Source organism: Arctopsyche grandis, chromosome 3, assembly GCF_051622035.1.
Source record: "Arctopsyche grandis isolate Sample6627 chromosome 3, ASM5162203v2, whole genome shotgun sequence".
Classification (NCBI taxonomy): domain Eukaryota; kingdom Metazoa; phylum Arthropoda; class Insecta; order Trichoptera; family Hydropsychidae; genus Arctopsyche; species Arctopsyche grandis.
The window spans coordinates 25,373,474-25,385,967 of NC_135357.1; the positions used below are offsets into that span (position 1 = coordinate 25,373,474).

Genomic DNA, 12,494 nt, shown 5'->3' on the forward strand with positions numbered 1-12,494 from the left:
CGATAATTCTGTATTGTATTGAGCTGTGAAAAAGTTTTAGCACGTGCTCAGCTGTCAGTTGTAGACCGGTTTTTTTTTTATTAAGCTTACCAACAAGTAAAGATTTCTTATTCTTAATCGCTATATATATATATATATAGTAAATATATATATATATATATATATTTACATTTACAGCCATTCACCATCCACTGCTGGATGAAGGCCTCTCCAACACGCTGCCACTCGTCTCTGTTTTGCGCAACACTCATCCATCTCATTCCGCACATTTTTCTAATTTCGTTCACCCATCTTCCTTGCGGTCTTCCTTTTACTCTTTTGCCTTCTCTCGGGTACCATTCAAGCACTTCTTTTGTCCACCTTTCGTCCATCCTCCTAGCTACGTGACCCGCCCATTGCCATTTCAATCTCTTCACTCTATCCACTATGTCCACTACCCTTGTCATACTTCTCACCCACGTGTTCCGCTTTCTGTCTTTCCTCGTTATGCCAAGCATACAGCGTTCCATACTTCTTTGAGTGCATTGGATTTTATTTAGCATCTTGGCGTTCAGTGTCCAAGTTTCACATCCATACGTCATCACTGGCAAAACGCATTGATCAAAGATCCTTTTCTTCAGGCAGAGTGGCATTTTTGATTTAAAAACAGCATTCATCCGTCCAAATGCACTCCATCCTAATTTCATACGTCTCTTTATCTCTTCATCTTTACTACCAGACATGTCAATTATTTGACCTAAATATAAATAATTATTTACTACTTCTACTGGTTTATCATCTAAGGGGATGCTATCAGGCATGCAATAACTATTGAACATTAGTTTGGTCTTATCTACGTTAATTTTTAATCCTACTTTTCTACTTTCCCTGTTCAGCTGTGTTAGTCTGATGAGTAGGTCAGCTGAATCACGAGCTACTAAAACTATATCGTCTGCGAACCGAAGGTGACTCAAGAAGCGACCATTGATGCTTACTCCGGCTGTATCCCAATCCAAGTTCCTGAAAACTCCCTCAAGCACCGCATTGAATAACTTGGGCGAGATTGCATCTCCTTGTCTTACTCCTATTCCTATGCTAAATCTATCTGTACCTGAAAATTTTTTAACCGAAGCTGTGGCATTCTTATATATTGCAGCTAACAGTCCCACATAGGGTTCCGGCACTCCCTGTGTTTGTAGAGCGTTAAGTACTGCATTATGACTAACTGTATCGAAGGCTTTCTCATAATCGACGAAACCTAGGCACAATGGCCGTTGATATTCGTTGGCGCGCTCGATTACTTCGCCAACTACTTGGAGGTGGTCCATTGTGCTGAAATTTGCCTTAAACCCTGCCTGCTCTATAGGTTGGTTCTCGGCGAGGATATTCTTCAGCCTTTCTGTAATAACCTTCGTGAAGAGCTTGTAGACCGCCGAAAGTAAACTAATGGGTCGGTTGTTCTTGATATCGCTTTTGTCGCCTTTTTTGTGTATTAAAATGATAGTTGCGTTATTCCATCCTTCTGGTATAGCTTGGTTCTGGATGCATTTGCTGAAAAGCCTAGCTAAGATATTAATTAGGGGGGGGCCGCCACATTTTAGTATTATATATATATATATATATATATATATATATATATATATATATATATATATATATATATATATGTATATATATAAATATATATATATTATATATTTAGTATTATATATATAAATATATATATATATATATATATATATATATATATATATATATATATATATATATATATTTATATATATATATATATATATATATATATATATATATATATATATATATATATATATATATATATATATATATATATATATTTATATATATATATATATATATATATATATATATATATATATATATATATATATATATATATATATATATATATATATATATATATATATATATATATATATATATATATATATATATATATATATATATATATATATATATGCGTCCAGTGGAAGAACTTCGCAAATTCTTCCATGCGCTCAATCCACTGGCTGATTGGCACACCGCCGATCCCCTTAAACCGTGGCGCGTAAGTCTCGAATTTGTCTCTATCGAAATATGGCACTTCGTCTTCTTCTTCCTCTTCATCCTCGTTGTCATCATCTTCGTCTAAGTCCGCGAAACTTTTCATCTCCACGACAGTTAGCCGACGTACAACTGACGCTGCCAATGGCGTTGTCGTCTTGGATATCATCATCGTGGTGTGGCGTGTTCGCTGTCGTGACGTCACCCACGTCATGGGCTTCGTCTTTATGCTCGTACGCGTTATAGCTGTCATCGCGCGTCCTTAACCTCAACTGTCACAATTCCGCGTCGTCGTCTGACCGCTCCTGGCTGTCACTGGAATGTCTTCGGGCATCCCGGACAAGGCCCCCAAATATAGGATCCGGATGTGAAGGATTCCAAATGATACGCGCAGATTAAGTCAGAAGTATTTATTATAACATGTCGTCCGGCCTGTTCTCCAACAAGTGACCATAACAACACGCATCCGGTCTGTCCCATGCATACCACACACATACTTTATCCCTAGCAGTTTGACCAACCACACTTACGGCTCGGCTCGTTTAAAAATCATTCCTACATTCGGTCATTCCTGACTGTCATTCGCCTTCGGATGACATTATTCGTCTTTTATATTTTTACAGCATTTCATCTCATATTCTTTTACATTTCATCTTCCACTCTATACAATGTATCATCTTACATTATTTTAAAACATTTCCTCTATCATCCTCAACAATGTTTAATCTTCCATTCCATAAAATCATCTTATATTCTTCTAAGCATGCTTTCAATTGTCACAATTACAATTTACATCACAATTACAATCATCATCACAATTACAATCATCATCACAATTACAATCATCATCACAATTACAATCATCATCACAATTACAATCATCATCACAATTACAATCATCATCACAATTACATTTCAATACACTTATACATCAATCATTTTACAATTTACATAACAATTACAATTATAACAAATTAATCGTTACACATTCCACTACAAATCAATTTTTACATTTCAACACAATTCAATCTTCAATAAAGTTACACATAAATCATCACATTTACAATTTAAAATTATTTCAAGCAATACAAAACAGAAAGGTATCACAATTACAATTTAAAATTATTACAAGAAATACAACACATTAAAATCAATACCTTTACAATGACAAGTTAAATCTTTACATCGGAAACAATCAAATTTTAAAACATTACTAGAATTAGCAATAAAACATTAAAATCAATACCTTTACAATGACAGAAGTTAAATTTTTACATCGGAAACAATCACATTTTAAAACATTACTAGAATTACATTTCAATACAGTTATCTTATATTCTTCTAAGCATGTAACCAAATTAAAACATTATTCAATGTACAAAGTACTTCCCAAAAAATACTTGAATAAGCAATAAAACATTACACCTTTCAATCATCAAATTACAAGTAAGGCTTAACTAAAACCCCTCCAGGTATTTCACTTATTCTCTAATTCACTCACACACACTTCACTTCCATCGGTACAACTTAAATACTATCCAATGCCCGCGGCGATTCTCCGTGACCGTCCGACGAACCCGCCGTCACCCCACAGATTTCCTGCTAGTAATTTACCATAAATGAAGTCAACACATATTGGTTCTGGCTCACTGATACATCCAATAAGTCTTTTCTCAATCCACGGTCCTATTTTCTTTTCCATTGAAGTAACATCAATCCGACTACGACCGAGCTTGAAAGTGAATACAGTGTCATTTGGTGTTGAAATTTTGATTGGGTCTCTTATTCCTCCTTGTGATTTAGCCATATCTTTCTCTTTGTCTTTATGTTTCTCCTTTTCTTTATTCTCATCTTCAGAATTCTTCAAATGACTATAATCCTTAGATCCTTTTCCAAATTGATCATCGGGTGGTTCATCTGTATTTGAAGATGGTATGTCTCCGTAATCCAAAAGTCTTCTTCTTTGCAAACCATCACCGTCCATACTTCCATCAGCCAGGTTCACACCTGCATCAGCCATGTTCGCATCGTCCTCTTCATTATTGGAAACAATGAGTTCTCTTATTTCTTCTTGTAATTTAGTCATATCTTTTTCACCCGTGTCCACACCGTCCTCTTGTGTTGGAATACTGACCGGTTCTCTTATTTCTTCTTGTAATTTAGTCATATCTTTTTCACCCGTGTCTAGTCGCACTGAAGAAGTGTCTAAAGTAGTTTGAGACGGCGATGCTGCAGGCTGTGTACCATTTGACATCTTTGGTGCTTCACCGGCCCCACTTGAATCGGAGTCAATGGGCTCTGCTTTAGCAAGCATTTCTCGTTCTCCAAAGACGAGCTCTTCATCATCCCACTGGAACTCTTCTATCAGCTTCTGCTTCAAGATAGTCCATGATCTAATTATCCCTTCTGAATCCAGGAACATTCTCGCTGTTCCTACGCAATATACTCTCCCGTAGACCATTTGCTGCAGGGGCGTCCAGTGGAAGAACTTCGCAAATTCTTCCATGCGCACAATCCACTGGCTGATTGGCACACCGCCGATCCCCTTAAACCGTGGCGCGTATGTCTCGAATTTGTCTCTATCAAAATATGGCACTTCGTCTTCTTCTTTCTCTTCATCCTCGTCTATGTCCGCGAACCTCTGCATCTCCACGACAGTTAGCCGACGTACAACTGACGCTGCCAATGGCGTTGTCGTCTTGGATATCATCATCGTGGTGTGGCGTGTTCGCTGTCGTGACGTCACCCACGTCATGGGCTTCGTCTTTATGCTCGTACGCGTTATAGCTGTCATCGCGCGTCCTTAACCTCAACTGTCACAATTCCGCGTCGTCGTCTGACCGCTTCTGGCTGTCACTGGAATGTCTTCGGGCATCCCGGACGAGCCCCTAAATATAGGATCCGGATGTGAAGGATTCCAAGCGAAACGCGCAGATTAAGTCAGAAGTATTTATTGTAACATGATGTCGTCGGGCTTGTTCTCCAACAAGTGACCATAACAACACGCATCCGGTCTCTCATGCATACACATACTTTATCCCTAGCAGTTTGACCAACCACACATACGGCTCGGCTCGTTTAAAAATTATTCCTACATTTATATATATATATATATATATATATATATATATATATATATATATATATATATATATATATATATATATATATATATATATATGTATTACGTTCATAGCCCATTACGAAATCAAAAAGGGTTTATTATAGTTAGAACGATTATCTTTATTTTATCGATTATTTATCATGTCGTCTACCACTTTTTTTGAGGCCGAGTTCAATTTTTTGGCGTATGATTTTAGCAGGTTTTCACGTGTTGCGCAGCACTCTGCGGGTATTTGCCTATTACAAGCCTTCAATTGAATCATCTATGAAAATTTTTTAATAATTAGCAAACATCATGATAATTCCACAAATATATATTGTGAATATTTGTAGCTTACCTTAAGGAACGTAGGACTGCTTTGTATTTTTGAAAAGAAATCAAGGCTAGATCCCGTGGCGGATGCGATTGCCCCTAGTCCTACAACTTTTTCGTGGCCATCTTTAGAATTTATTAATCGCTTGATTACATTTTGAAGCCTTTCCGGTATAGAATCTTTAACGTTTTTACAGCATTTGTTGACGGTATTTTTACTAATTGAGAACGTCATTTCTGGATACTGTAATATAATACAAAGGTTTTATTATATATTTTAAACGAACAATTTATATTAAATGAGTAACTTATTGAATACATTACATTAACATTACATTACATTAACTTTTGATTTTTTTGATGGACAGCCAGCAGCTCTCAATCCGATATCGATACTATTGTCAGTAGCACCGATGCATAAATCACGAAAATCGGTAAAAGTTGATTGGGATTCTCGATCGATTTTTCCTTCTAGTTTCGCAACTGTTTCATTTATCATCTAAAAATATACATTAATTGCTATTTTTTTCATATATGCCATAGTGACATGATAGATCAACTTAAATCCAGAAATACAATAAATGGATATTAATTATAAACCACAAAGCATATGTATTGCTTGCAACAATCAACAAATTTGAACTAGCCGAATTTTCGAGAGAAGGGAGGGGGAGTTTCGATTATATTGGAACCGTCATGATAATAAAGATAGATAAATTAGCAAATTCTCACAGGTGACGATCAATCTGAATTAAATAACGTATTCATAATCATCGAGGAAAAGGCATTCAATCATGGGGGCGCGGAGGGGCGAAGCCCTAAAAGGCATAAACTAACGGGGGCGAAGCCCTAGACGGCAATTAATCATGGGGACGCGGAGGGGCGAAGTCCTAAAAGGCATTAACTAAGGGGGGCGAAGCCCTAGACGGCATTTAATCATGGGGGCGCGGAGGGGTGAAGCCCTAAAAGGCATAAACTAAGGGGGGCGAAGCCCTAGACGGCAATTAATCATGGGGACCTAAAAGCCTGGGGAATTAATCATGGGGACCTAGAAGCCCTAAAAGGCATTAACTAAGGGAGACGAAGCCCTAGACGGCATTCAATCATGGGGGCGCGGAGGGGCGAAGCCCTAATAGGCATTAACTAAGGGGGGCGAAGCCCTAGACGGCATTAAATCATGGGGGCGCGGAGGGGCGAAGCCCTAAAAGGCATAAACTAAGGGGGGCGAAGCCCTAGACGGCATTCAATCATGGGTGCGCGGAGGAGCGAAGCCCTAAAAGGCATAAACTAAGGGGGGCGAAGCCCTAGACGGCATTCAATCATGGGTGCGCGGAGGGGCGAAGCCCTAATAGGCATAACCTAAGGGGGGCGAAGCCTTAGACGGCATTTTATCATGGGGGCGCGGAGGGGCGAAGCCCTAAAAGGCATTAACTAATGGGGGCGAAGCCCTAGACGGCATTTAATCATGGGGGCGCGGAGGGGCGAAGCCCTAAAAGGCAACTGATCATGGGGGCGAAGCCCTAAACGGCAATTGCTCATGGGGGCGTGGAGGGGCGAAGCCTTAGAAGGCAAAGGCTCAGGGGGGCGCCGAGGGCGAAGCCCTAGAAGGCAAAAAAATAATTGATTTATTTTTTATTTTATTTTTTATTTTATTTTATTTTATTTTATTTTATTTTTTAATTAAATGTTTACTATTAGCTTAGTCATGTTTAAGCGGTTTATATTATAAATACTGAGCGAAGCCGGGTAATACAGCTAGTTATATAATATTGTAATACCGTATGTTTCTATATATACTATTAAAATTCACTTACTTGAGCATAAATATAAGATTGCGGAATCTCAGGATCGAATCCCATCAATCTGTCATTTGCCCACAGAGAAAGTATTGTCATATATGCAAGTTCATCGTCATCTGCGGTATATAACAAGCCTGTTATCATCATCATCATCATTTACAGCCATTCGCCATCCACTGCTGGATGAAGGCCTCTCCAACACGCTTCCACTCGTCTCTGTTTTGCGCAACACTCATCCATCTCATTCCGCACATTTTCCTAATTTCGTTCACCCATCTTCCTTGCGGTCTTCCTTTTACTCTTTTGCCTTCTCTCGGGTACCATTCAAGCACTTCTTTTGTCCACCTTTCGTCCATCCTCCTAGCTACGTGACCCGCCCATTGCCATTTCAATCTCTTCACTCTATCCACTATGTCCACTACCCTTGTCATATTTCTCACCCACGTGTTCCGCTTCCTGTCTTTCCTCGTTATGCCAAGCATACAGCGTTCCATACTTCTTTGAGTGCATTGGATTTTATTTTGCATCTTGGCGTTCAGTGTCCAAGTTTCACATCCATACGTCATCACTGGCAAAACGCATTGATCAAAGATCCTTTTCTTCAGGCAGAGTGGCATTTTTGATTTAAAAACAGCATTCATCCGTCCAAATGCACTCCACCCTAATTTCATACGTCTCTTTATCTCTTCATTTTTACTACCAGACATGTCAATTATTTGACCTAAATATAAATAATTATTTACTACTTCTACTGGTTTATCATCTAAGGGGATGCTATCAGGCATGCAATAACTATTGAACATTAGTTTAGTCTTATCTACGTTAATTTTTAATCCTACTTTTCTACTTTCCCTGTCCAGCTGTGTTAGTCTGATAAGTAGGTCAGCTGAATCACGAGCTACTAAAACTATATCGTCTGCGAACCGAAGGTGACTCAAAAAGCGACCATTGATGCTTACTCCGGCTGTATCCCAATCCAATTTCCTGAAAACTCCCTCAAGCACCGCATTGAATAACTTGGGCGAGATTGTATCTCCTTGTCTTACTCCTTTTCCTATGCTAAATCTATCTGTACCTGAAAAAATTTTAACCGAAGCTGTGGCATTCTTATATATTGCAGCTAACAGTCCCACATAGGTTTCCGGCACTCCCTGTGTTTTTAGAGCGTTAAGTACTGCATTATGACTAACTGTATCGAAGGCTTTCTCATAATCGACGAAACCTAGGCACAATGGCCGTTGATATTCGTTGGCGCGCTCGATTAGTTCGCCAACTACTTGGAGGTGGTCCATTGTGCTGAAATTTGCCCTAAACCCTGCCTGCTCTACAGGTTGGTTCTCGTCGAGGATATTCTTCAGCCTTTCTGTAATAACCTTCGTGAAGAGCTTGTAGACCGCTGAAAGTAGACTAATGGGTCGGTAGTTCTTGATATCGCTTTTGTCGCCTTTTTTGTGTATTAAAATGATAGTTGCGTTATTCCATCCTTCTGGTATAGCTTGGTTCTGGATGCATTTGCTGAAAAGCCTAGCTAAGATATTAATTAGGGGGGGGCCGCCACATTTTAGTAAGTCAATGGGAATATTATCTTCCCCTGGGGATTTACCGTTCTTTGCAGTTTTTAGCGCGGCCTCTACTTCGCTAGGCAATACTGCAGGAACCCTTTGGCCGTGTGTCGATTCCAGAGCGGGGAATTGGCCGTTGTCGTTCTCGTATAGTTTTGCATAGAACGTGTAAACTCTGTCTATGATTTCTTCTCTATTCCTAATTATTACTCCGCTCTCTGATCTGATTGCGATCATTTGGTTTTTGCCTAAGAAAAGATCCTGTTTGCACTTTTTCAGGCTACGGTTATTCTTAATGGTATTTTCTATTAGCTTGCTGTTAAAATCCCTGACATCCCTGGCTATTCTCTTTTTAATTTCCTTATTTACTAGATTGTATTCTTGCTTATTATTATCCCTATCTAAATTCCTTTTATGCTTAATTAGGTTTTTTGTTTCCGCTGAAATTTTGCTTAATTTAATCTGTTTCCTGAATCCACCTAATTTCTTACCTGTTGAGGTTAGAACCGAACTAATTACAGTGTTCAATTCCTCGATGTCTGCTTCTGGGTTTAATTTCCCGTATCGATTTCCAAGTTCGAGTTCGAATTCCTTTTTCCTAGACCTTAGTTGAGCGAAATCTGGAGAGTTACTGCATCCTTTTATTAATTTCCTACGTTCGCAATTTATATTAATGGCCATCTTGGCACGGACTAATCTGTGATCGCTACCTATATCTACTTTACTTAAAACACTAACGTCTTTAACGGAGTGCAGGGCATTTGTTAGGATGAAATCGATCTCGTTTCTGTCTCCTTTAGGACTCTCCCAAGTCCACTTATTGTTGGTGTTTTTCCTGAAAAATGAATTAGTGATAAAGAGCCTGTTGTGTTCTGCGAATTCTATGAGGCGATCGCCTCTGTCGTTTCTTTGGCCGGTACCAAAATTGCCTACTGCTCTTTCAGTATTTGCCTTTTGTCCTATTTTTGCGTTAAAGTCGCCCATGATTATTTTAAAGTGGTGACGGCTATTATCGTATGCGTCCTGTATTTTTTCGTAGAAGTCTTCTATTTCCTCGTCTGGGTGGCTAGATGTGGGGGCGTACACTTGGAAGATTTGACAAGTGTACCTGCTCGAGATTCTTAATACTATATAGCATATACGTTCCGATATGTCGCTTATTTCTATAATATTTCTTTCTATTCTCTTATTGATAAGAAACCCTACTCCTCCTATTCTACCATTTGGTAGCCCTCTCCAGTAGAGACAGTTACCACTTTTTAGGATTATTTGGTTTTGCTGTTTTCGTCTTACTTCACTAAGTCCTATTATATCCCATTTGATATTTTCTAATTCATTCTCTAATGCAAGCACACTTCCTTCACTCGATAACGTTCTTACATTGTACGTGGCTAAATACAGGTTTCTATTAGCTAAGCTATCATCCATCGTCACTCTTACCTTGTTGGAGGTTTGGATATTATTTTTCTCGCATTTATCCAAGATGTGTTGAGAAAAAGGCGGTACTTGAGAGAGATTTCCATTCAAGGAGTGAGTTCTTACCGCCATAGACTCTTCTCTGTGGTCAGCTTTGACAGATAGTCATCCTAGGTATCACTTGGATCACTTATGAGTTATTACATGCCATTTAACAGGGTTACTTTGTAAGTGAAAGTAGTTAGTTATGATAATAATAGATTAGCAATTGTTATACTACTTTTTTACAGATCTTTATCGTGAGACGCCTCTTTGGAGACAACGGATTTATATATGTGAGTGCGGTTTGCAATTTAATATTTTAATAATAAATTTAGTAAAGAATATAAAATTACACGAATTACTTTAATATAAATTAAATATGAAAAAGAACTATTAGACAGTTGGGAAACACCGTTTCTGTTTGCTATTATTCTATTAAGTAAAGTTCGTTAAAAATTTTTGTCTGAAAGCAATTATGTGGAAGATTTATTGCTTCTGTGGGACCGAATTTTGACTGGCGACCCTTATTTTTTTTGTATTCAGGTAGGGAGATGTTTCTCGTTCGTATACGCTTTTGTAACTGACACAAAATTAACACAAAATTTTTCGCAATCACTGATATTAAAAACGCTGTTAACGGCCGATCGTCTGTTTATTTTTACACTTAAATTATACTAGGATGCAATTAGTAAAATAAGTGATTAGATGGTTAAATTTTTAGATTAAATTTCGTGCAATAGCCGGGTTTAAGCGAGTAATAGCGGGAAGAACGCAGAAGCACGTCTTCCCCGCATGACACGAAAGACCGAACTCCAAGCCTGTTATAGTGTCCCTTAATTCATCCATTACCGTAGGTAGTCTCTTTGGAGAACTCCATAAGCCTTTTATAATTTCACTAAAAATATATTTATTATTAAGTGAACGAAACTAAAAATTAATTTAAAAATATATACTAACGTTGGAGCTAGCTCGAAACAATACGACTCTTTAGTCTCACTCGATGCTATTCCATACAACGTGCAAAATAAAATCTGGAAACAAATTAATATTTAATGTCACAATATCGATTAGAAACACTATATAATATATAAAATGTATTCTTACAGATATATAAAACACTTTGAATGCCATTGTAAAATTCTTAAACCTATATGACACTGCCTTCACTCCTATCAAGTGAAGAGTATTGAAGTGCAAAAATAATAGTCTATCGTTTTATATATGGATAGGCTTAGAACTGTCATCAATAACACCTTTCCATATTTACCCAATGTTTCAATAGTGTATGCTCAACTGTACGTATTATTTATTTCAGTAAAGAAACTATAAAAATTACTGTTTCGGTATTAGAGCCTTACCCATTAAAATATTTAATCGTAATTTAAAAAATTGAAGTGATTTTGATAACGTAGAACAAGTGTAAGGCAAGGCAATTCGTATGTAAGCATATGAATTGCCTACCTACCCTGTTCGTTACGTTTATTACGGCACTTATTAAATGTATTTTCTTATATGTTAATATATTTTAATTGTAATTTAATAATGTATTTTAATAATTATTGTACTTTCTTATATTTTAATTTATATTAAAATAGATATATAAAACTCAATACTTTTTCCATTAGCTTTAATCAAATAATCGATGCTGCAATTTTGACATGTATGCAAATTGAGTTCCTTTGTCTCTAAAATTACATACTGATTTTAATTAATCTGTTAAATATAGGGAGCATAATGCATAATATTATTTACTTTGAATTGTCAAATAAAATGTATATTAACTGTATATTATTATATGAACATACATATTAGGTACATTGTATATATAATACTCTTCGTACTTGTTTAACTATGATGGACGTTTCAGTGATTGGAATTTTGATACAGGCTTTCCTATGGGATATAAACGATATATATATGAGGTTTCAGCACATTTCATATTCTACTAAGGGATGTAATGCGAGAGTTCGACCAATCCCGTCTGTCTCCTGTGGAGATGTGTGTATTTATGCTGAAACTGGCATTCGCCGTAAGCGATGCCAGTTGCGAAGTCACACAAATGCATCACGTTTGGTACGTGTATAGATAGACATACATTTGTACATATGTATGTCTATCTATCCACCCGTGTAATGCAATATACAATAAAGAGGCGTGGGTGTGTGGGTGTCTTTATTG

At 37.4% G+C, this 12,494-nt stretch overlaps 1 protein-coding gene across 1 annotated transcript; it reads right to left on the reverse strand.

Moving 5' to 3' along the window:
- Positions 1–5,284: 5,284 nt before the first annotated feature.
- LOC143923161 (uncharacterized) lies at positions 5,285–11,505 on the reverse strand. Its single transcript, XM_077446705.1, has 7 exons — positions 11,421–11,505; positions 11,274–11,347; positions 11,135–11,211; positions 7,312–7,430; positions 5,838–5,996; positions 5,523–5,741; positions 5,285–5,447 (listed from the first exon to the last, which is right to left on the reverse strand). Exons 1-7 carry the CDS (start codon positions 11,445–11,447, stop codon positions 5,310–5,312), a joined length of 813 nt encoding a protein of 270 aa, XP_077302831.1. The 5' UTR covers positions 11,448–11,505; the 3' UTR covers positions 5,285–5,309.
- Between the last annotated feature and the right edge of the window lie 989 nt (positions 11,506–12,494).